At 38.1% G+C, this 27127-nt stretch overlaps 1 protein-coding gene across 4 annotated transcripts in view; it reads right to left on the minus strand.

Annotated features, from left to right (window-relative positions):
- LOC113064011 (teneurin-2-like) overlaps positions 1–27127 on the minus strand; it is a 156192-nt gene that overhangs the window by 28903 nt on the left and 100162 nt on the right. For 3 of the 4 annotated variants that reach the window (XM_026234506.1, XM_026234507.1, XM_026234503.1), the window contains 6 exons: positions 16272–16394; positions 9351–9556; positions 6718–6913; positions 4667–4768; positions 2223–2417; positions 1634–1834 (listed from right to left, as the gene is read on the minus strand). In XM_026234506.1, coding sequence (XP_026090291.1) covers positions 1634–1834; positions 2223–2417; positions 4667–4768; positions 6718–6913; positions 9351–9556; positions 16272–16394 — 1023 coding nt within the window. The remainder of the gene's footprint in view (positions 1–1633; positions 1835–2222; positions 2418–4666; positions 4769–6717; positions 6914–9350; positions 9557–16271; positions 16395–27127) is intronic. The other variant, XM_026234505.1, reaches the window with a different exon arrangement.

Genomic DNA, 27127 nt, shown 5'->3' on the forward strand with positions numbered 1-27127 from the left:
GCTCATGGAAGAGTCATGTGTCTGTTGATGCAATCGCAGCGATGCCATGGTCATACACCCACAATCCAACCCTCTCTCCTCAAGGGGAGTGGAGCAGACCCCTCTGTCACTACCCATCCCGGTTTCTCTGCCACAAGCAGAGAACCGCTGGTTAGTGCTCTGGGAGATCTGAGGGTTAAAGGGCTTTTCTGCTGGGCCACACCCCACAGATCTCCTGAACCTCTGAACCTTTATACAAGCTACAAGTAGTCCAAAATGCAGCGGTTAGAGTGCTTACTAGGTCAAGAAAATATTATCATATTACACAGACTCTGCACTGGCTACCTATGTAGTACTGCCCCCCCAGGTCAGCCCATATCAGTATCTCCACATGTCACTTCCCTACGTGCAGGATTTGGTCTCAGTAGCAATCTTTTCCTGAAGGTTCGCTTCCCCATCGTTCTGCCAGGCTGAAGGAACAAATAGGGAAGATTTTAACCAATCTTTCACTGAAGGTTGAAAGCCCTTTTTAAAACTTTTGTTGTATGGCCTTCTTCAGCTGCGATGTTCTGACCATTGGTCCCCTGCAGTATCAAGGTCAGTGAATTTGCACTGGGGCTTTCATCATGGCATAACTTGTAGTGACCGACAGATAGGGAATGTCTGGGTTATGTACGCAAAATGCATTCCCTGATGGAGGGAATGGAGACATTATGTCCCCATGTCAAAACCTTGACACTAATGAGTGGATGCATGCTGTCGCCTTATATATCCGTGTGCACAGGGAGTGGCGCAGCATACAAAACCCACTAGCCAATTCCCACTGGCGTTTTCTTTGAAACGACTGGGCTTCCAAGTTAGACCCAAGTTTGAAATTGTGTAAATAGATAAAATAAATAAATTATGCTTTCGTTTTTTCAGGTTTGTCGTGTCCAGGTACAGAAATTAAATAATCGAATGTAAAACAGCATTTCATGGTATTCACTGTAAATTAAATGTAGATTAATCATTGTTAAAGCTACATAAGTTATTCAGTCAAGAGCAGTGAGTGATTTTCTCTCATTCTCAATTTTTCTTGGATTCACATCAAGGAACCCACAGCAGCTAGTAAATTAGGTGTGGTGCATGTATAATTGTTACCACATTTCTCTCCACTAGCTACAGCCCTGATCATGTGATTGTTGCTGAAACATCATCTGTCATCATTGAAAAAAAAATAAAATTATATATTAAAATAGTAAACTGTAATAATTTTTCACAATATTAATTATCTTAAATATTATCTTAATCACTAATCAATTGAAAAAAAAACACTCTCTGCGCAATTTGCACCATGGATATTTTATTTTTTGTAGATTATTATTACTATATTTTATTTTTGAAGCTCATTTTGCATTGCACCTGATTCACTAAAGATGGAACTGCTACTATTTTGGGTGGGCGGGGTTGTGCTGTTTCCTGATTTGCATATGAATTGTGTGCTAAAACAGCACACGCAGTGAGTATAAATAAGCAACGCTATCAGCGGGCGCAATTCAGGCCGAGTGAATCCCACTGAGAGTGTAGATGGATGCAAGTGAAAGATTAGAATATATTGCAGCACAGTATGAGATGACAGTAAGTGAGAAGGTGAAAATGGCTGATGGGAACACACCGGTGGAGCAGTCAGGGCCCATCCAGTTGGGGTCACAGCTGCAGAGCCCCGTGTCAGGACTGTAGGCTCCGTGACCGTTGCACTGATCTGGACACTGGGCTCTGGACACATCACATAGGGGCCCGGACCAACCAGGTTTACAGTGGCACTGACCGGACACGCAGCTACCATGTCCCGAACACGTGGGGTCAAGACAATCCACTGGAGAGGGAGAGAAACAGAGACTTTGAAAATACTTTTCCATTCGACTTGCTTTTTTTCTTTTTGTCCTTTCTCTTTCCTCCTCATCTTTCACCTCTCTCTTCTGAACTCACCTCTGGGATCTCTCCACTTTCAAAAACTAGCTGCAGCTCATATAAGAATGTGCTCAGAGACTCCATTTCTGGCCAATATCTTAAAAGCCAGATCAATAGACTGAATTTGATCACTTGTATTATAAAATAAATATATAATAAAATGTATTATGCTTTTACCAGCATGCTTTTATAGCAAAAATTTGGAAACCACGATTCTCAAAGGAAGAGTTTTTTCTGAGAGTGCTGAGATTTGAAAATGAGATGGTCAGAAAAGCCGTCAATGTGCTCAATACCTTCCTCGCAGGACTCGCCACGGTAACCCGCTTCACAGGTGCAGCTGCCCTGGGTGCAGGTCCCATGACCGCCACAGCTGGGGTCGATGCACTGGCCCTGCGGCACGTCACACTCCAGCCCCTTCCAGCCACTGTAGCACATACACACACCCTTGCTGTACTGTCCATTCCCGCTGCACAGCACGGGACAAGCCACTGCAACGGAGATGGAATGATAGGATGCAGGACGGAAAAAAATTAGGGAGTGAGGGAAGGACAGAAGACGAGGGAGTTTTAGAGGAATTAGTGTAAACCAGCTTAATTGAGAGAAGTTCAGATATGAAATGTAAGATAAGAGAAAAATGAAGCAAAGCGTTACTCGAAACAAATAAATTGAACTGTATGAAATCACCTCAAACTGTGTGTCAAGGGAATCAGAGTAGTTTACTAAAACTTTGTAGCTGTTTTCAGACAGTGTTGTTACATCATATATATATATATATATATATATATATATATATATATATATATATATATATGTTATAATGTGATATCATACAGTATATTGCCCTCTAAATGATATAATTAATAGATATCATGTATTTCCCATTAACAAAGTTACAGTACTCACATACATTCATCAGCAACCAGTTGTGTAGCTAATTACTTTTTCAAAAGAGTAGTCTGATTTTAACTACTTTATATTATGAGTAGAAATTAAATTATGAGCTTTTATCTTGACAAGTTTCACTTTTTATAGATAGTTTTTACAACAATAGCCAGCATTAACTCAATCCGAGCAGAGACTGTTACAGTTTTTGATGAAAAATTGGCTAGAGCGAATTAATGAATGAATGAATGAATGCAGGAAGGCTATTCAGCCTCAAAGGCAGCATAAACACTGCCAAAGCTCTATGAATATGGTGATAAAGCAGACTATGCTTTGTGTAATTAAGGTGAAAGATTCAGAGGCAATATTAAAGGTGCTCTCTGCTACTCAAAGAAGACAGCATTCGACAGTAATAAACTAGCTGTCTATAGCCTCAGGTAAGCTTGTACAGACACACACATATATTTCTCTTTACGATGCCTCCACTAAAAGCATTTCATCACTCAAAAAGATTGGTCTGGCACAGTAAAGCCAGCAAACCCATCAGAAATTTTGGCATAACTGAGATGGGATTAATCAGTGATGTTGTAATTCATCCGTCTGGATCTCAGTGTGATGTGACGGTGTCATAGAGCCGTTACGACAAATAGCCAGAGCTAAAGTACACTGATGATCTCATGACAAATGCTGAGCTCAAGGGAAAATTCTGGCGTATGCTTCACAAATCTATAACAGCATCACAATTGCAGCATGTAGAAAAGTCAACTTTAAAACTTAAAGCAAATTATAAATAAAAACTCATCAAAAACCACTTAAAATAAGTCCAGTGGTACAAATGTTAGTGACAGTAAATAACATTAAAATAATAAATAAGTAAATAAGAAAGTTAAACTAAAGCATGAAATTACATAATAATGAAGTTTGAAATCAATTACTGATTTAAATTAGCTTAAAAAAATGTCATGTTCATCTACAAATAAAAGATAAATATGTTAATATTATTATTAATATGCATATATTTATATAATATTGTGATAGATATTAAGATACTTTTAATTTCTTATTGCATAATATAAATTAATTATAAATTATTGAACAGTAATATTACTGGATGGATGTGCTTACTTGTCTTAAAAAACATTTGCAATGAAAAAAAAAATCTGAATGGTTCTAAAATAGGATAAATAATATTTATTACTTATTTGTTTTGCTTTTTAAGTTTTGAATAATAGCTTTTGACCATTTGTGAGAAGAATCACAATATTCCAGAAACTGGCATGTTAATCTTTTTGCATTTAGACTGCGTGTCCAGTTTCTTTAGCCAGCTGAAAACATCAGGTGCTCTAAAATTGCCCAGCTGTGAGCGCAGCAACTTTTCAGTTGAGACGCTTTGGTTGCTATGATATGGAATATTCGCTGAAGTAAATGAAAATATTTCGCAAACTCAATGCTTCTCCAAGCATTATTTCATTATAATATGGTAGTCCAGCAATTCTATCTGGTAAAGACATATACACTCAAGAGACAAGCAATATTAACTTCTCCATTGTTGTTTAGTCGAGAAAAATGACCTAGCAATCAGCATGGAAAAGACGCTCAGCACGCTCCTGGCGTTTCAAAATACGCGGCTCTCCCATTAAAAACAACTGGAAAAAATATGCTAGCCTCTGAGAAAAAATGCTTTGATGGACACTCGACCTCAGAAATGTGAAAGGTGTTAAGATTTAATGATCAAAATGTTATGATACAATGCTTTTTTTTTTTTGTATGACTACAAAAATGTTTTGAGAAATGCTGCAAAGTGAAACATCATTTTTTAATGCAAACATTCTAGCAGTGTGTCAGTAAACGGTACCTTTAGAACAGTCTGTGCCGTGGAACCCTGGGAAGCAATGACACGCTCCTGACATGCACTCTCCATTGGCATGGCAATTCTGGGGGCACTCTTCCACTGAATCTGAGATGACACATAAGAGACGTGTGCATTTTACAGCCCTCAGTTATTAATGGGGTTCAGATGAACCCAGCGTTCAGAAATTCAGGCGAACTTTAAACGCTGCTGTCTGAAAAAAAAAAATGCTCAACCTGTCTTGCATTTTGTGAAATAATCTTATACACAGCAAGGTGTACTGTGAACTTTTAGCCAGCTTTATTGGTGCACTGGCAATGTGTGAATTACTGTGACACATTTCCCCACAGCATATTGGGAAATATAACACAATCACTGTGGTAAATGCTAAAATAAATGATGCTTTTCAAATCAGCAGAATAAGATGTACATTCATACAGTATGTGATCAGATCAAAGAGGCCTCAAGAGCACAATGTGTATGATAAGTGTTTGTTTCTCCAAAAACTGGATTGTTAATCATACATTCTGTTATTAATATAGTTGACCCAAAAAATATCTGGACACTTAAGCTACACTTAAAATGTATGAATGTCATTGCATTAGATAATATCATAGTAGCATCTGCAAACAAATAATGCTAGAGTTATTTTCACCTTTTTGAATTATTTTTGCACTGAATTGTAAACAGGTGATCTCAAGGTGATTTTGAGTAGATGTATAAAATTGGTTCTTCTCAAGTACACACAGGTGTTCTATGAGAGCAGCTGCAGGTGCAATTCTTAAAATGTCTGACTTATGCTTGACAACCAGAAAGTGTGCAAACACACTTCTTTTTTGTTTTTGTTTTTTTGTTTTTGAAAAACGTTCTTGTTCTAGTTTACTGACATTTATTTATTTAAAATAAATACCACTTTGTTTGGTAATGTTTAATCTAAAGGCATTCATTCATTTTAAGTAGCTTAAGTGCCCAAACGCCTTTAGCATTTGATCTCTATGGATTTATTCAGACAGCAGACAGCCAGCAAAAAATGTTGTGAATTATCCTACTCAAACAGTTTCGTTTTTTGTAGTCAGTAAAAAATAAAATAAATAAATGATACAGTTTAAAATTTGGGGTGTTAAAATGTACCAAGCCTGCGTTTATTTGAACAACAAATAAAAAACTCTGAAATATTTTAATTTTATTTATTGATTTACTCTGCTATTTTACATTAGTTTGTGGTCGTATACAAGATCTATATATGCTAGCCCAGGGTTTCCCAAAGTTGGGTTCACAAATCCCTGGTGGTTCAAGAGGGAATTGCAGGGGATCCGTGCGTTGGTACACGGTGTATCCCTGCGAGTTAACACAATTAACAAATCAATTAAAATGTTTGTCCAAAGAAATGTTACAGGTTTATACAAATTTGATGTAAATGTAAAAGCTTAAAAGGATAAAAATTAATTATCTTTTGGGGAAACCCTGAAAAAAAATTATATATATATATATATATATATTTATTATTATAAAAAAATTAATTACATTGTAAATTATAGTAACATGAATTTTTGTATGTGGTATATACAAAACAATATGTAAAATACAGCAAGGCTTCCTATACACTTCACGAGTTCAGCATAACTGCCTGGTGTTATGACAGACGTGAGGCCAAATTTCCACTTTTCCATCCCTCACTGACAGCTCCCCTCGGCTGTTGTAGAAGAACGTCTTGAAGCTGGCATTGTGCTTATGCTAAGTCATCACTATAGCAACCCTTGCAGAGAAAGTGCCTAAACAAACATATTCCAGTGTTTACTTTTATTTCATAAATACAACTATTCCTTCTGTGACCTATGTAAGTGAAAGCAATAAAAGTAGCTCTCCCAGTTCAACTGTTCACATCCAAACTGAAATATAAAATGAAGTTAAGGGTAGATTTAAAAGGTGTACTGTGTAAGTTGCTTGCAGTGAAAAAGCATCTTCTAAACAGCAGGTCTCCAAACAACCGAGTTTCTATTTGACCATCTTCCTTTTAAAAATTGACCTGTGAGTAAATGAAAGCAGGAGGTGTCTACCTAGAGCCACAGTGCTGAATGAGATGGGTTCTTTCTCTTTTCCGTCATTGTAGAAGGCCAGGTGCCAGGTGCCGGAGTCCAGATACTGCACAAAGATCGCCTCATTCTGGACAACGGTTTGAATACTGCGCCGTTCACGAGGAGACTCAATTACGCTCCACTTCTCTTTTCCATCTAACCTTTCCATGTAGTCATACTGAAGAGACACACACCGAGAGAGAGAGAGAGAGAGAGAGAGAGAGAGAGAGAGAGAGAGAGAGAGAGAGAGGGGTGAGGACAGAGGGAGAAAACAAGCAAGTAGCTGCGGGACATCATCTTCAATAGAAATTCAATCAAAATAGTCAAATTAAATCAAAACGTAGATAACAACTCTAGAACGTGACAAGACAAGTGTAAGAATTCTGCAGATAAATATGCAGTGATTATTTGGAAATCATTTACAATTCATTAAAAAAAGTTGCGAACAAAAAAGCCTGTCTGCACAGATGGTCTCTTCATGGTAATTAACAAAAACCTGTCTTTTAAAGGAGGAATATCATAGAGAACCAGATTTCCTCGCTCTATAAAGGACAGCTCACACACACAGCCCAACAAATGGCAACCAGCCCCAATTTCCACTGGTTGTTGGGTTTTGTCGGATCAGTATGTTAACCATATTGGCATTTGCTGGGTCAGTCTGAACATAACAGTTTCAAACACTAGATCAAGATATTATCTCGCTCATGAAAAACAAATGAGGACAACACTTTATTTAAAAAAAACAAAAACAAAAAAAATTATCCTTAGAAAAAGAAAAAACAATGTCCTGGCAGCAAATTACCAGTACCTTTTCCGTTACTTTTACAGACATTACATTCAACCCTAAAACATAACACAATGTAATTCTTGCTGTGTATTTAAGCTTCAAACCATAATGACTTAATTACTAAGAATGGAAATCATCATAGGATTTTTACGTTTCTGATTTAGATTCTAATTCTAATTTCTTAAAAAAAAAGCTATTAAGGACTTTTTTCTTTGTAAATTTGTTTTGTATTTGCAGCACATTTCTTTATTTGTGCAGTGAATGTCTGGTCAAATTGATGAAGATGTTTTCTTAATTTTGTTGGTGTTTTTTCTATTTGCAGAGCGTTGTGTTCTCTTGGCTACCGTAGATTCTTCCTATATAATCCCAAAAAAATAAAACAACAATGACAAGTAACAAATCATGTTCAACAGCTCTGTTATAATGAAAATATGTATTTAACTAGAAGTCTTTCAAATATAAGGTTAAACTAGGTGTGGTTTATCTGTCGATTTTATATCGCGATCGATCTCGAAGACATCTACAATCTACTTTTCAAGCGAACCGTAGATATCGTGATCTACTATGTCCTAATAATAATGTTAAAACTATTAGATGACTGTGGCTGGTCAAATTATATCACGTGTCTCTATCATGTATCTTTCATGCGTGGTGACACACTTAAAAAAAAAAAACTCAACGTGAGCTAGCAGTAGTACTACGATGAATCAAATTTTAGTTTCAGTTTCGATTTGTGCCTCAAGCTGTTTTAATAATTTCAAGCAGTGAAAACCCTTTTTATAATTTTAATAAGAATCAGTAAATATTTTTTAAATATACTAAATTATGAAAGACTGGGGTATCAATAAGCTTTGACGGTAACAGTTCTGTTGGCGGTACTAGAGAGATTAGGAAAACACACACAGCCTACATTTGTTATTGCTATAGACATCTTGCTATCTCATCAGAGACGACAGGTTTTTTTATATGCAATAATATTCATACATTTGTTTGTGATGCATTTTTGCTATTCGCAATTCAGAAGCGAGATCACGCTCACGCGGAGAAGCTACAGTGTGCACAACATGAAAGCCCTGTTTAATTATCATAGAGAGAACTAAACATTCAAACTATTTAGGCCTGTGGCTGTGATACTAAACTTATTTATTTTTATTTTTTTATGGCTTCTAAGGATTAGATAAAAAAAAGAAGATAATTAATGTTAATTAATGATAATTAATAACTTAATGACAAAATAAGTTGTAAATGCAGTCTGCTACATTGTGGGACATGTTTGATTATAAAACATTGGAAGCAAAAAGATCCACCCAAGAGATCTGCTCCCCAGGTTGGAATGTGTGTGCGCACTGCACACGCTCCAATACAGGCCGCAACTTCGCGTGGACGTCCAAGCAATCAAATACATAAAAATATGTCAAAATGGCCAACTTGGAGAATGTTTACTTAAACACAGTTTATGTCTCAAGTGGACATGAAAAGTTGGGAGAAAATCCGATGTTCGTCAATATATATTGTCTTAGTGACAGCAATGACTGGTGCTTGGATCATCAGTGGTAATCAAACAACAAAATGCAAAGAGAAATCACTCACAGCTCTCAATCTGAATAAAGTTAGCTTTAATAAGCATTGATATATTAATTCTTACAGTGAAAACTATGCAGGGTTCATTTACATTTGATTACCTTACTGGAACGACACGAGGGTAAATGAAGTCAGAATTTTCAGTTTTGTGTATACCAACCCAACAAAAACTGAACATCATGAAAAATCATGCTTTTTAGCATGGCTACTTTCAGAGGAGAAACAAGACATGAGGTGATTTGCTCACCTGAGCATGTGAAGGAGGCAGGCCTTTCCGCATGTAGACCCCAAAAAGTGCGTCCTTGCCCAGGGAGATGTTGAACTTGAGGAAGTGTGGCTGGCGCAGGTGAATCAGAGACCTCCAGAAGACGCCTGGAGGAACATCCTGACTGACACGTTGACCCAGCTCCAGCTCCCCGCTGTTTATACTGCTGTTCTTCAACACCAACGGCCCTGAGATGCACGCCAAGAGACGAAACAAGATTTGTTTGAGGGACAAACACGAAGGAAGTCTTTCAAAGACATTGGGAAAGGGGAATATCATCCACTTTGTGTGAAAATATTTCCAGTGTGTATAAAGAAAGATCAACATATATTATTCCACTGAGACATAGCTCTGTGCTAATGAGTGTGCGATGTGGGCTGATAAAGTCATCAACCCTAAATCAAACCCTGTCTTCTCCATTGAGATCATAATATCTCTGCATGACAGCTCTGGCCACACATACACACATCCCCTCCCAATACACCTGCTAAATCTGTCCTCTAGAGAGAAAACTGTTGCTGTGTTGACAGCGCAAAGAGATCGCAGCAACACCAATCAGAAAATAACCCAGTAAATGGGCCTTGATAGTATCAGAAGCAACACACACACACACACTCTCTCTCTTTTGTGTCTGAGGGGCCATTGCAACACGAGTGGGCTGGGTGTTAGCTGTCAGTCTAGTTTGCTTTCTCGATGTTTGATGTGCCCCGATAAGCAGAGACAATCTGTTTCCCTGTCTGCTAAAACCTCTGGCTGCATTTAAACGAGTAATGGAGAGAGAGGAATTGAATTGAGCAAGCACAAGCAAGCACTTTCCCTAAATGGATCAAGCTTTCTTGTTGCAGGAGAACATGCGCATGCATGCAGTGTCAAGTCTGAGTGACAGCTCGGTTAAAAAAAGAAGCCCAGTCTAGTAACCAGTGGGAGTCCACACCAACCTCCCTCATTAACACGAATGGATGGATGGCTCTGCACTGAACGAGAGCACCACACTGAGAGAGCAAGAGAGAGAGAGAGATGTAAAAAGGGAGATAGATAAAGAGAGAGAAATTGGGAAGCAGAAAAAGGGTGGAAAGAAAGTACCCTGGAGAGGGTGCATGAGAAGAGTCTTTTACAACCAGAACTACTAATATTCAGAGCCACCGAAAAAGGCACGCTCACACCCAAGACTTGGTATAGATGGATTTTCTTTATTAGTTTAGATATGACTATGTCAATCACCTCAAATCCTGCAATTTATAAACCTAAAATAACTCTTATGAACTTCTAAAATAACATCCTAAATCGTAAACCAGCCTAACAGAAAATGACTGATTGTATCAGTATCTTAAAAGTTTGAAGGACTGACAAAAAGCTTAAATGTACTAGGAATATAATCGACACAACAACCCACTGGGAACATTCCGTTTTTATATATGCTACTTAAAAAAAGTTTATTTATTTATTTATTATTATTATTTTACATTTTTATAACTTAATTTCCTTTATTTTTATGAGGATGTCCCCAAAAGGAGATTTGTCAGACGAAGCTAATTCTTAGGCACACATTTATTCACAGAATATGGTTAAGAAGGTACACACAAGTGTTTTAGTCTTATTTCATATACTACGTATATCTGCTGCACCCTATGGCTCCATTAAAATGTAATCACTCAATTTAGTCTACTTGTTTAGTTAAAATATAATTGTAAAATGTCAATTAGTCAGTAAAATATTTCATTTGAAAGAGTCTTAGAAATAGTCACAGTAGAGCCGAATTGGAAATCCACATAGAGATGCCTGATGAACAAATGAATAATTCCAGAAGTAAAGCTTCGCCAGATTTTATTCTATTGAAATAAATATGTAAATAAACAAATGAACTAATAAAGTCTGGATCTGCTGGAATACATTATTGAGGGAGATACTCCAGATATATGAAATGGTTTCCTAATTCCACTAGTGATGTGGAGTGTTACTGTCTAAAAGCAATGTAAAGATGAATGCCGTTAGATTATATAGATAAGGGGCAAATGTGATCAGTTTGGTCGCATGTAACATCATATCCTGAATTATTAAACTGACTTTTAGTGGACTGCATCAATCAGAGGGTTAATTGTCTTATTGCCTTGTTACACTCAAAAGTATGTCACATTACAGAAGCCAAATAACAAATGTTGCTTTAAGTAGAAAACGGGAAGAATCAATCACCTCATAGCAAGCGAACATGCTTAGTAGGGCTGGTCAGAATACCTTCTGTAGTAATCAACGCTGAATATTCGAAGATTCGTAGGTAGGGGCTGAACATATTCTTCTCTCTAATAAAGACAGGAATCTCTGTATGTCTGTCTGTTTGCATTTTTATCATGTCAAAAAACGTTCATCCAATCAACTTCAAGTGTGGCAGGTGTGTTGCTACTGACCCAAAGAAGTGCAGTGTTGGATTTTGGTGCAATATGGACTACAGAATAAACTACAGAACAGCACGAGCCAGAAGCGGTGTGCCTCACCAGGGCAGCGCTTATATGCTCCGAGAGCGGACACTGCACTAGTGATACAAAACACACATGTCTGTTAAGAGCAATACTTTTAATATAGACAAATGGCTTCCGTATTTGCAAGTATTTTCCAAGTAAATTAAATGGATGTTTTTATTGTGTGTAAAATTACTGATTAACATGGAAGATAACAGCAGTTCATTTTCTTTACACCAAAAATATACTATAGGCGTAGCCTGTCTCAGACATCTTTTCTTTTTTATACTGAACGTAGCATAGCTGTTTGATCAAATAGCGCACTTCCGCTTAGCCAGCTATGGAGAAACTGGTAGCCAGGCAACAGAGTGGCGACGTCACGCACACACGCACTCTAAAAAACCGGTTAAGCACGGTTGTCTAACTATGCCGAGAATTCTGTGCCAAGAAAGGTTTGTAATCATGCTATGCCGTACCAGGCTCACGTGGAAATACAACTGTAACCATACCTGACAGTCCTTAGAACCGTTCGGACTGGATATAAAAAATTGCTATATTCAAACGCGAATGAAAAAAAAAAAGAAGATGATGATTCAAATCTCAAAATTGAAAATCAAATGCCAAACCACCAAAACGAATATTCAAATAATCAAATATTCTGGTCCAGCCCTAATGCTTAGTAGCATCAAAGATCTCTATAGGTTTCACCAATGTATTTTTCCCAGTCGAGAATACAGCATCACAGTCCCGCCCACAGCTGGTGCTGGAAGTAAAAATTCAATGCAATTTCTGCATTGACATTTGGGGTATAAGCCGTAAAAACTTAACCATACATGGTAGACTTAAAATCAGCTACGGCTGTACTAAGCGATAGTATATGCTCATATAAACGCAAAAGGATCATGGGGCACTAACCTTGTTTTAATATAAATGACTTTTATTTGCGATGACTTGGCTAAGTACTTCATTACCCACAATCCTGAACAATCCCACAATCCCACAGTGATGCATCTGATTGGTGGAGCTCGTGTAACCGTCTGGTTGAACCCCGCGAAGGCCCGTGAAGACTGAAGATCATTCATAAAAAAATAAAATAAAAACCTGTGTTGCGTTTTTGCACGGTAGACTTATCTCCTTGGCTGCCATGAGAGTTTTGCAGGGAGGTTGGTAACTTAGCTAGGCTACTGTAGCCTTCATATGGTATGAGTCATATCAAGCATTTTATAATGCCACTGTCAAAACAATATTTAGCCAAGGCATACCTTTTTGTGCATTTACTGAACATTTCTGTAATGGCAACGACATGTGTTGACGACTGAGCGGGGATTGCAGTCAGGTACAAAGCACTACACCACGTTGCTGACGTTATTGTTAACCACTTTCACACACGCACACAATATATAAAATACACGATGATAAATATAAAAATCAATACACAATACATATATAAAACACTATTGGTTTACACGATTAATACTGAAAGAACTGCTATTACTGCACCTCCACTATATAAAATAAAATTCACTGGAGGAAAAAGTTTGCGCGAGCGGCCGTCATCAGGTTTGGAAGTCGCTCAAAAGGCTCGTTCGCAGTTGTGGCTTCAGTCTAATTCAATGAGGTGCAGTGGTTTATGGGATGAGTAGTTCCTGCGCTCGAAATGAAAATATGCACACAGTCTTGTACCTTTGACTTTTTTTGCATTTTCTCTTAATTTTTTCACTCGAAATGATATGTTATATGCTTATGAGTTCAGCCGTAGCTGGTTATCCTCACACATGCTCTAAAACTCTTTAGATACGGATTTTTCCGGAAGTCAATGGGAGAAATAATGGGAAATTTACTTCCGGCACCAGAGCTCTCTCGGGCTGTGGGCGGGACTGTGATGCTCTATTCAAATCCATGTTAGCTATCTTGTTTGCTTTCAATATTTTCTATGTCTAGCTTACAAGCTATATATATAAAATTGGTCTTCAGTGATGCTTTCAGAAGTGCTTTTCATGTCAAGGTTAAAAAGGCACATGATTCCTGTGCTGAGAGGTTTGCTGAAGTCCTGACATGAATCTTGTGAAAGGGCCTTGTAGATTCACATAACAACATCCGAACGGAGAACAGCTTGACAGTAGCCTTTCTTCAGAAACTCTTCATCAAAGTTAAGGGAAATTTCACAGAGAGCAAATTATCACTAGAGCCTTTGGACACAATGTCCTTCCTCCCACATTATGTTCATCCAGTATCCGACAGGAGACTCACTGGAAAAAATGTGCCTGTTGTGACATTTCTGCTAAAAGATATTACATTGCTTCTTGCACATTTTGCAACATTTTCAATGTAAAATTTCCAGTGACTGATGCTACAAGTGTGTTCAGTTTTATCTCACACAGATGAATGTTAATGAATGCGACAATGTTTTATTACATCGCATGCTGTACATAGGCTATTGTGGCAGTTTGGAGATTAAATGTCTGATCAGTGAATCACAAAATCCTCTATCGCATTTGTACCACCTACAAACAAAACAAAAGCAAACATGAGATAAAAATGTTTTAGCTTGCTTCTACATATGTGGGATCTCTCTTATTCAGCACTGTGAATCCTGTTTCACAGGACTCATGCAAGCACTTACAAGGTGAGCTACCAAGCAAGTTTACTACATCAGAAAAGCAATATATGTGGATGGTTATATGATGCAAATGACAAAATATATTAGGAAAATGTGTTTAAAGTTCATAACAGAATTCTGCAACTGGAACTGGGAACTGCAGTGAATTGTATGTATATGTGCACACACACATATATGATTATGCCCACACACATTCTCCCCAGTTAAACTCAGATTTGCACCCATGCGTCCTCTTCCATAAAGACCCACTCTTTTAGACCCATCTAAATCTATTAGAAGCTGTACTGTGTGTGAAAAATGTCAATACCAGCACTCTCTAAAGGTCAGCGGCAGTCGTTATCATCTGAACGTGTTGACACTTATAATGATAAATCATTTGAGGTGAAGGCACAACAGACAGGGAGATTCTTTGTGTCTGAGCCACTGAAAATTAGCCAGAGCTTTAAACCACTAACTGAAGTCCAGTGAGATCCAAAACATCTCATCTAAATGACCTTGGATATCAGGGTTGCTGTGAGTAAAAGGCACACAAGACTGATTTTACACTAATGTACTCACAACATACAGTACAGGACAATCACTAGTTTCACAGAGCCTCAGGCTGACAGAGACTAACATGTGTTATAACAAGCCAGCAGAGACTAAAGCCCCTTTCACACTGCCATTCCGGCAAATACACGGGTAAAGTGCTCCGGCAATTGTTCCCGGGTCGCTAGATTTTGCACTTTCACACTGCCTGTGATGACCCGGGATATGTTCCTGCTTTCACACACAACCCGTGAAGATCCCGTAACGACACGTGACATCAGGGCGTGACGTGTTATGTACGAGTCGAAAACATTAGGCACGTTATACTTTCACTGAAGCAAGCAGACGATCTCTGCGTCAGTGCGGAAAGTGAGTTACTAACTGATCTCTGCTTCATTACAGTTTACACATATTTTTTCGCCGCAAACGTTGATCTTCCTTCAAAACAACGGGTAAAAGTGTCGCGTGATAACGCGCGTCAACACCTCGACATGGCATTAGATCTGGCTTTTGTTCACACAGAGCTCGTCCCAGCAATGTTACTAGGTCCCCGATCCGGGTTCAATGCGGGAATCAGTCCCGGGACGTGCTTGCTTTCACACAGAAGGCGACCCGGCAATGTTTCGGCAATATGCCGGGTCCGACGTGCAGTGAGAAAGAGGCTTAAGTCTAGTCATCATTTCAAATAAATGCATTACCATTACCATAATAATGTATAACTGCAGAAGAGGCAGTGGAAAGAGCTGAAATCAATAGAAAACTGCAATCTTAACAAATTTAACTTTCATGATTGTTATTATTTCTGGGTGAAATTAAATAATCTGCTTGAAAAAATTGGTTAGACTTAGTAAACATGTGACACTATGATGTTTTTATTAGGTTATAACAAAAGTAAATATATATATATATTTTTTTTTTCAAAAAGCTAACACAAAGCTAAAGAAATGTAAGCTGGGAATCAATGATCAAGAATAGTCTAGGATGTAAATGATTAATTTTATTACACTATACATTATGCTTTATTACATAGTTATTACATTACAAATCTATTTTTTTATTTTAGTTTAGTGAAATATTCATCTAGAATTCTTTTTATTAATATGCTATTACATAGTTATTAAAATTACAGAATAATGAAACTTTTCTCCCACTAGAATATTGTGAATTCACTTTGTGAAAAAGTGTAAAGAGAAGGCAGTTTTGGCTTCATATTTTTCTAGGGTTTTGCATTGTATGTCATCAGATCATTTGGATTTCATGTTGATCATATTTCAGGGTTTTGGCACAAGTTTTTGCTTTTACCTCTGCCTCCGGAGGGCACTGTTGCCACATCACCAATGCCAGGAATACTCATGCTGAGGCCAGTGTTCACTAGATGCCCTTCAGTGGGCTTCAGTCGCCAATTCAAGCCCAGCAGATTAAGAACTGTGAGAGAGAGAAAGAGAGAATTCAAAAAATAGAACATGACACTACATTACACCTCCCAACCACTTACGTACACACGGATGACACGTCCTGACAGCCGAGAGCCTGCAACACCCATACAACTATAACTCTCGATGACAGAGACTTTAGCATACAAATACACTCATTATAGCCAATGACGCTGTGACTACAGTCTGTGCTTTGTTTGGGCTCCATGCCCAGATAGGTTTAGTTGGACCAGGTTTAATCCAAACTGCTACAGGAATACTAAACTTGCCGTAGATATAAATATGTCACACAGAATCTGGTGGCACATCAGCAACACAAAATGTCAAATGCAACACAATACAACGTCTGGAAGGAACTGACACTCATACTGCATAAGGTGTGAGAAGACAAGAAAATGGTCTTAAAAAAAAATTAACTGAAGACGTTTTAAAGTTGGTGGCAGATGCCAAATATTCGGAATACTTTCTTGTTTTTGTGTGTGTGCGCTAAAGAAATTTTTGGCTACTCGCCCGCTTCTCTCTGCACCCTATATGTACTATAATAAGTGTTTCAGCACTTCCAAGACTTTGTAGAGGCTATTTGCTCCAATGGAGATCACTTGATATGCAATATTCAAATATGTCAAGTCGTGTTTAAGAAATATGATAATGATCAGAAAAAGTTAGTTTTGTGATGTGCTGGTGGAAATTACGAACGAGATGCCCCCAGGGAAAACAAGTACAGCCATACACACACACACACACACACACACACACAGACACACACAATATAACAGGAAAACGCTGACATTCGCAGTATCAACCATAACACCTTACCTCCGCCTCCTAGTTATTCTATCCCTCCCTAAATCTCATCCATGCAAAATCAATGCCAACTCATTCTTTCCCCACCTCCTGACATCTGAGGGTGCATTATCACTCTCATGTAAAGGGGTTAAAAGAAAAAGCTGACTCCTTCAGGCTGTCAGCTGCTCTGATGTCAGCAGCTCATTGTCCCACACGCATTACTCCTCATCTTATCTCTCTATACTCTAATCAGCCTTATCTCTTGCTTGTTCATTGTTGTTTTCACCCTTCGTGTCCTTCATCCCTCATGCTTTTTCTTCATCCATTTCATTACAGTGCTCACTGATAAAGATGGTTTGTTATGACCTGAGACATCTTGTCACACTAAGCCGAGCCGTGGGGAATCTCTTAACATAAAATATATATTTTTCCTCCAATCTATTGTATCCAAAGTTGATATTGCAAAACATAAGAGGAAATGGTTCATTATATTTGACTATGTTTTACCAGTGACATTTTTTTGAGGGTTTAAGCTGCAAGAAACTGAAAATCCTATTTCCATCTTAAAGTAAAAAATTAAAAAGGTATAAAAAAAAGGCATACATTTCCAGAATTAGAGTATGTTTTTACAAAATAATAATAATACGCCTGAAGCCTTTCTACTTCAAAATTTCACACGCAATTCAATGTTTCTTTGTTTTAGTTTGTGAAATGTACTAGCAAAAGTCGTTTCAATGGCAATCCAACACTATTTTTTTTTAGGTGCAATTAAAATGAAATATCAAATAATAAAATACAAAAAATTCAGTTGACTTTTCTCTAACAATATTGCAAACAATATTGCAATTTGACTATATCTCAAAGTATAACTGTATTTTCTGCAATGCTACTTCATATCTCACAACGTGACTTTTATGGATTCCATGTGAAACAGATGTTTGTTTTTCCCTTATAATAGAGAGTTATTATGGCTCAGGTACACTGTAAACCCTAATGCACTTTTTAAGTTAACTGAATTATTTGTTGTTTTAATTTAACTCCACATAAAATCTTTCAGCATAATGATTTGCGTATGAGGTCATCCATGTACAAGCAAACTGTGTTAAATTTTTCTTCTCAAAATGGGAGAATGGTCTTGTTTCATGCAATGCTGTAAGTACAGTATATATTTGCTTTTACAAATCAAATGACCTTGAAATTAAAAATTTTATTTATATCATTGTTGAGAGTTAAGTCAGGCTTTCTAACTACTGTTTAGGAGATTAGATACAGATTTAGAGTAATTGCCAAATTTCAACCTTTCATTTGAAATGATTGATTCATCATTTTTAAATTGGCAGATTCCAAATCCGATTTTCGGCATGAGGAAGAATTTGAATATAAACCCTGAATTACTATTATCTGCCTCACCACACACTGAAGTTTTTTGGCCAGTTAGATAATTTAATAATAATGTGCTATAGAACAGCACATAATTTTTAAATTCACTTCAAGTGGAGCTTTACAGTTTGGAGCTTCTTCTTTTTCTTTTTTTCTTTTAGGCACAACTGTCACATGTATGACCTGTTTTGGTTTAGTTTTCTGTGTTTCCTTTCTCCTGCCTTGTTTGTTTCCATGGTTTTTGATTAATTAGCTCCAGGGGCCCGTTCTTCGTACGTTGCTTATTACATCCGAGATCAAATGACACATCCAAGATGATATCATCGTGCTAATCATGATCCGGCTAATTGGGTTCTTTGAACACACCTGTTGTGTATGATTAGTATCGCTGGATTGAGTTATTTGAGATAATTGCGCGTTCATGTGTTGGTTTAAAAGGGGATATGTATCAAAACTCGAAACAATGATCAGCAGTGCAGCGATTGGCTGGTGGCAAGACGGCAATGTAATGATGTCATATAATTTAATACGACACCTGACGAAAAACTTGACAAATTTCTTGACTTTTATAAGGAAACAGCCAAGCAAACAAAACTACATAAATTTTATAATAGGTACATCAAACAGATAATAGATACATGTTTTTATTGTATTAGAATTTTTTTCATGATTCGCAATTATTTAGATGCGCAATTTATAATAGTTGTGCAGTCTTTACATTTTTATTTCAAATCTAGAAATTATCTATTCATTTAAATTTTATATTTGGACAGATTTGTTACGTGACAGCATTAATGAAAGTTTCTTAAGGGTCAATATCATGTTATCTGCATCTCCTGTGATCCATCAAGCCACTCTTATAATAGCAGTCATCACTCAAAATAATGCACAACTCTATTATCTGTATAGCATGTGTGTAAGACTCTTTATGAAGAAATGATTTTATGACAAATAAATATTTCAGTGAGTAAAACTGGCTGGGTCTATAGTAGGCTGTTATGGACTACACAGCATTTTTATATTATTTTTAAATTTAAAATTTTTATATTATTTTTTTAATGATTATTGTTTTAAATTATTGTCCCTGGATCAGTACGATACTCTTGTAATAAAGTAACGGTGGTAGCAGACATATTTTGAGTATCAGTTCTGGTTGAAAAGAAGCGATCTAATCCTGTTTACATGAAATAAGCCTGCTCCCGAGCAGGTTTAAGCTTATGGACCTGTTGCTATAACAGCAGCTCCGGGATGAGCTTGGAAGAACCAAATGATCCAAGATCATGCAAAATCATCAACATTCAAATCCAGCTAACCGAGTTAGCGACGTAAGAAGAACAGGCCCCAGACCTGTTTCAGTTCTCCCACTTAAGTTTCTGTTACTTATGTCTGTGTTCCCCAATGTTCCTTTGTCTGATAACATTTTGATTTGTGTTTGGTTGTGGCAATTTTCACCTGTGGATTATTAAAATAACTTTTATTACACTCTTTTGTTGTGCACTTTGTTTTGCATACTCACACTAGTGACAGAATAGCATACCCTCAAAGTAAATAATTTCACTGCGTTTTTTTCTTTTTTGTTCGTTTTGTTTATTTCAACCCTCTCCAGGAATGGACCTGCCTGCAGTCCAGCTGCTTTCCCTGGAGCAGCAGGACTGTCCGCTGGAAGACCACAAACAGGGACTTTATTGATCTGGCGTGCATGCCTTACTCACTTCCCGGACCACTCGCTCTGTGTTTTCTACATCACAAGCGGTGTAAGGCACGCCTGGCAGCGGACGGTCCCAAGGAGAGTTTTGCAGCTTTTGTGGAGTGGGTGCTGGAGAAAAATGGACTGTATTCTCCATCTGCCCTGCCGAGGAGGACTTCTCCAGCCCCACTAAGGAACCAGAGACGAGAGGTCATACCGCTGCACGGAGCAAATGCCAGAGCCCACCGCAGCCACAGAGCCAGAGCCTGCCACGATTAAAGAGTCAGCACTGTTTAAAGCGACAGAGCCAGTCATGGCCTCGGAGCTAGGACTCGAGAGCGCGACTGACCAGGTGTGTGAGCCAGCAACACTGTGCGTCTTGGGAATACTGGTGGAGATTGAGGGCTTTTAGGAAAGCCCCGCCCACACTCCTGCGACTGATGAGCTGTATCTGATTTCTGGGAATCATATAGAGGAAATAATGAACATTTTTCAAATGGACTTAATAGTCTGGATTGGGGAGGTAATTCCCTGAATCTTCTGTGTCTCCGCTAGTTTCGCCCAGCTCAAGTCCTCCAGTTTCCCTCCCAGCCTCCATCTTCCACCTCCTCTTAAACCAGCCAGTTCCTCAGCTCCGTCTCCGCTAGTGCCAGTCAGTCTCTCAGCCCACCCTCAGTCAGTGCCATCTAGGCGCTATGATCCATCTCGGGACTTCCAGTTTCCAGCTTCACACTGACGTGAGGATCCCCTGTCTCTGCTTCCAGCCTTCGAGTCATGGACTCCACCTCGGTCCTTCGACCCATTGGTTCTGCCTTGACTCCTAGCTCCCTCGTCTTCATCGTGGCCCGTCATCCCACAAGCTCCACCGGGCTCACTTGTCCCTCTGGCTCCACCTTGGCCAGTCATCGACCATCCGCCACCTCGAGACTACACTCCTCTGGCTTTCTCTTTTCACTCTGTCCCTCTGGGTCTGTCAAGGTCCTCCTTCCCTCCAGCTCCGCCTCCATGCTCAGTCGGTCCGGCTCCACCACGGTCTTCCGGAGCCACGACGCTGCCTCAGTTGCCTGAGCCTTCTGCTCCGCCTTGGCCCTCTGGATCCTCGACTTCACCCAGGCTCTGTGGCTGCTCTGCTCCATCCTGGGCTCCTACTCAACTGGTGTCATCTCAGTCAGTCGTCCCCATGGTTATGTTGGCCCTATCTCCACCATGGCTCCTCCCACCGTTGACTCCACCAATGCAGAGCTGGAAACTGGAAGTCCCAAGGAGCATCATAGCGCCCAGATGGAGCTGACTGAGGGTGAGCTGAGAGAATGACTGGCACCATTTTCTCCTGTGGATTATTAAAAGAACTCTTTTAATATACTCCTTCATAGTGAGCTTTGTTTTGCACACCAACAATTGTAGGGCTGTGTGTTGCCAAGAATCTGGTGATACGATATGCATCATGATACATGGATTGCAATACGATATATTGCGATACTGTAAGCAAGACGATATATTGGGATATTTCCTATTTTAGTAATAGAATATATTGTAAGGAAAGCTGTCATTAACCATCTGGAGTCGATTAACGCATATACACCTTATAAGGCATTTTCTCCTGATAACCCCCGAAATGAACTTAAATTACACTTTCAGTTTTGATCGTACAGATAAGAGCAATACATCAATCTAATCTGTAAAGGGTCTACTTTTTTTATACAGACATAATAACAATAAAACTTTGTGCATTTATAAAATAAAGATAACAAACAAGATGTGCTGACTGCAGCCTTTATCTGCGGTGATCTTCATTTACAAACGCGTCATTAAAATGAACTGTAACTCAGTGAATACTCAACGAAGAGACATGAAAGATATATCTATAGAAAGCCTGACATGTCTACTTTGAAAAACAATGTGATGTCCATTTTGCACGTCTATATGTGACCCGTCACGGAAACCAGTGACACAAGTCAGCAGCCCAACTTTCGAGCAAAATGAGAAAGAAGCTGGTTTTTTTTTTTCAAAATTGGTGATTTCCGTTTTTTTGCAGAATCTGTTAGTTGAGATCACGAAGAAGCCTCTCCGTGTTTGAGATAGCACTATTGGTATATTTAAAAGCTTACATTTTAAGGTTGAAATTGGCTTGTTTTTCAGATATTCTAGCACGCAGTATGGGCGTGCCATTGTCTGTGTGTATTTCTATACTGGATAAGCCGGCATTTGTTTCTTTTGTTATTCCCCCGCCCTCCGAGGGAAGCGTGGCTACTTATTATGCAGCGCTCTGGCCGGCTCTAGCTGATATCAAAATTCAATGAAGATGGATGCCGCAAAGGTGATCGCAGATGAGCTGAACCGTGGCCGTTACACCGAAAATGTTTTGAAGTGCTTTGATGGGGATAAAGACAGAGCAATGGGGAAAATCCGTAACTTTGACTGTAAATGCTACACGAGGAGAAAAGAGAACTCTCTGCATGGGAGACAGTCCTGTAGCCAGAAGCTTTCTCCAGACATTATTTACAACATACGGCTGGATTCTTTAGCTGCGGAAAAAGAGTGGCAGGACATGCAAATTATTGGACATTTAGAGGCAAACAGACGCACAGTGCAAACTTCAGAGATGGTTACATCCACAAAGAAGCCCCCAACAAAGAGAAAGTGTGCTCAAACGACTTATTTCATTGGAGGCATCGAGATCTGCAAGAATACTTTTCTGTTTCTTATGGGGTGAGTTTCCATAAACATCAAAGCTTGTCGTTTTGTGTTCATTCTAAGAACACGTACACGTACATCTCATGTTTAGTCCATGTTTAGACCTTACCATATCTACCTATTGTTATTAGCTAGCTCATAGCTCATCGGTTATCACAGAATCCTGTTCAAAAAGTCCTAATGCTACACAATGAAATCAATTCACCAAGTTTTATGTAGAAAACCAGCAAATAACAAATAAAATTAGCATCAATATGTACTTTTTGTTTACATAAACATTAAAATTATAACATTAAAAATGATGGCCAGATTTTAAAGGAGTGTCTTGCAACATTATCTACACTGCACAAGTTCAAATAGAGTTTTGACAAAAAAGGTTTTATAAAAAGATAAAACTCACATATTTTAGCCTCTAAATCATTTTATAAGTCAAAAAAGATAAATTACTGACATTTACAATGCACATTCTCCTTTATTATTAATAGTATGCAGTCCGATTTTATCCATTGTGTCTGTCGTTGCTATGCTACCATGCAGCTTTACAGGGGGTATGGTTATCTAAATGATATGTAAATGAGCCCTATTGTCACTCCCAGCAGGTGAGAACAGGTGACAACAATGTTTGGAGGCAATTTTCTCACTTTTGAGCTTTTTTGAGTGCCTACCTTCAAATGGGCACAACTTCTCCAAATATTATCAGATTTCCATGTGTTACACATCGTTGGAAAGCTTGGAGACCACACTTTCAGAATCTGTGATTAACTCAAAATGCCCCAGAACCGACTTGTGTCCCTACTTTCCGTGATTGGTCACATATTATATATATATATATACATATATATATATATTAGGGGTGTAACGGTTCACAAAATTCACGGTTCGGTTCGGTTCAATACACTGATGTCACGGTTCGGTTCGGTACGGTTCGGTACGTTTTAGATACAGCAAAAAGAAAAAATTGGCAGATAAATTTCCTTGATTTTTTTAAAAATGTTTTATTTATTAAAACTAACAAAGTATGTGTTTTTTTTACATTGAACAATGATGGAGCTATTCTTTACCCATCTTCTATGGTGTTTTCTTAGCAGTATACTGTATAAAACAAAAATAGCTCCTTATAAAAAATTTTTTAAAAATTAAATGTAATATTGTTGTAGTGGTTATGAACAAATACAAAGATGTAACTCTTTTTATATGGAACTCTATAACTCTTTATATTTAGTGTGTTTTTACTCAATTGGTTCTCTATTTGGGCTTATGTTTTTTGGAACAAAGCAGGAATTACGGTCTGTCTGAAATGGGCTCGTGAAGGAATATTGTAATGGGGCTCAATTACATTAAGCATGTTCTTAAAACCTGCGTTTTCCACTACAGAGTAAGGTCTCATATCCGCGGCTATAACGTTAATGCACCATTCGCTGCGGTGATGTCCGTATACGGAGCCCGGGACGTCACCTGTAGGAGAAAAAAAAGCAATCCGTGGCGACGGTTTTGCAATCCGTCCCCTCAGTTTATAAACCGTACTCACGAATTCATAAACTGTTCACTCGATTTAACAAATCGTGCCCACGGATTAACAAACCGTGCCCACGAATTTCCAATCCGTGCACTTAGATTTTGTAAACCGTACCCTCGGTTTTTGAATCCGTACCCACGAATTCATAATCCGTGCGCACGCTTTCGCAATCCGTTCCCTCGGATTTGTAAACCGTACTCACGGATTCATGCAGCAAACTCCTACGTGTTAACATACAGTTTTATTGAATATTATTATGTGGAATAGGTTTACAGCAAAGTGTCTTAAGTGATTCTCTATCAAGTGTAGTACGAGGTGGAATACAAAGATTTAATAAGAAAGATGCGCATTAAAATCTTGTTCAATTGCTGATAATCTATAATAGCACTTGATTATTATTGTGCAATAAACCTGGCATTGTGACTGACTCTGGAGTAATTTTTTCCTCTTTTGTAAGTTATTTTGGATAAAAGATTCTTATGCATAACCTGTTTAATAATATATAATAATGATACAAATAAAAATAAAGTTATTTTTTATAATTTTAATTTGTAGGCTAAATAAATGAGTACAAGACAGTAAAAATATTTGTCATAAAATAATTTGTTAATTGCTTTATTTTTAAATAACCTTTGGACAGTTTTGGAAATGCTTGTGTACAATTCTTTCTTAACATGAAGACTTATTTTTGTGATTTTATTATACTAAGCTCCACCCACCTCACCCCACCTGCCGGAGTTAGATGCATGTTTCACTGTTAAGTGTAAAATGCGTGTCAGTTTTCAAATCCGAGGGAACGGATTGCGAAAGCGTGCGCACGGATTATGAATTCATGGGTACGGATTCAAAAACCGAGGGTACGGTTTACACAATCTAAACGCACGGACTGGGAATTCGTGGGCACGGTTTGTTAATCCTGGGTACGATTTGTTAAACCGAGTGAACAGTTTATTAATTCATGAGCACGGTTTATAAACTGAGGGGACGGATTGCAAAACCGTTGCCACGGATTGATGTTTTTTCTCTCCTACAGGTGACGTGCGGGGCTCCGTACCGAGCCTTCAGCGCGTACTGAGTGAGCGAGCGCCTGACTGAGTAGCCTAACATAAACATATAAGTTGGTGTTTTTTTTTCTTCGGGGGTGTCAGGGGCATTGCCTGTTACGTCGTTTGGGTTATTGGGCTACCTTGTTGAACGCATAACATTATATTTCACACACCTTTTTTATTTTCCAAATTTAATTAATTAGTCCAACGAACCGTTCGGTACATAATGCGTACCGCGTACCGAACCGAAAGCCTCGTACCGAACGGTTCAATACGAATACGCGTATCGTTACACCCCTAATATATATATATATGTAAGGTCCAGGCACTCTGCCCAAGTAAGGTATCCGGTGCTGGATGAAGGTTTCCTGCGTGTTCGGTCTTTCAGCGCGTAGAGTTATTCAATTTAGGTTAAACTCAAATCTGACTCCATTTATTATCTAATCTGACTACATTTTAGTATGACCTCGAATTTAGGTTGAATGCAAATTGGTTGTATGCCTTTTTAATTAATGTTCTTCTGACATTTGATTATTCTAGTTAACTCTATTTTTATATTAACTTGTTCATTCGGGTGCTCGTGTTGCTAAAAAAGATACAACGTAATCTACTAGTCAATAATTACAGAGTAAAACAGAATAGAATCAAAATGTAACAATTCATTTACAGTCAGGTAGATATGTATTTTGCCAATTACATATCCAATTGAAACACATCAAATCATATCAATACAAAACATCAAATTCTCAAAGATGAATCTAAAGGTAAAATATGCATACCTGACCTTAGAAAATACATAGTATGAAGTGAAGAGACACACAACACACTACGGGCTTTCTGGCTACAGAAATCGCCCTGATCCCTTTGCTGCAATCCTTTAAATACCTCAGACCAAGACAAACATCCCCCGAGATGAAGACAGAAACTAACAATTGGAATTTGATTAGGTCAGGTCCAAGACCAGGGTAGTTTACACCTCAATGGGAACAGAGGGTAATTTACATGGAAGACCCTGGAAAAGGGCACAAATATCACTTGCATTAATGCAGAATATTATACTATTGGCAATTCTGAGTGAAACTAAGTGGAGGGAGTGTGATGGTGAGGTGTGAACTGCTAGGTGTGGTGCATCTTCGATGGCACCATTACTTATGATGGAGGGTATTCAAGAGAGTGTTCAAATGTTAATTATCAGGAAAGTCCTTTGTTTTCTTAGAGAGATGTCTTCCTCAGTCCAGACGGTCCAGCTCCAGTCTTACATATATATTTATATATATATATATATATATATATATATATATATATATATATTAGTGCTGTCAAAATTAGCGCGTTAACGCATTCGATTAATTTGAAATATTTAACGCGTTAAAAAAAAATAACGCAATTAACGCGGTTGCAGTTTTTTTTATTTCCAGTTGTGGCCTATGTGTGTTCAACGTGCAAAGAAATATGGATAAGACCAAGGAAGGACTTTTAGACGGAAAGTTTCAGTATAAAACTCTGCCGGATTACTCTTCAGTCTGCCACAAGAAACATTACTCTTCATTTAGTCTGCCACAAGAAACAGCAACATTAAAATCATGAACTCAAATGTCATTGTTTAAAAAAAAAAA

Source organism: Carassius auratus, chromosome 46, assembly GCF_003368295.1.
Source record: "Carassius auratus strain Wakin chromosome 46, ASM336829v1, whole genome shotgun sequence".
NCBI classification, from domain to species: domain Eukaryota; kingdom Metazoa; phylum Chordata; class Actinopteri; order Cypriniformes; family Cyprinidae; genus Carassius; species Carassius auratus.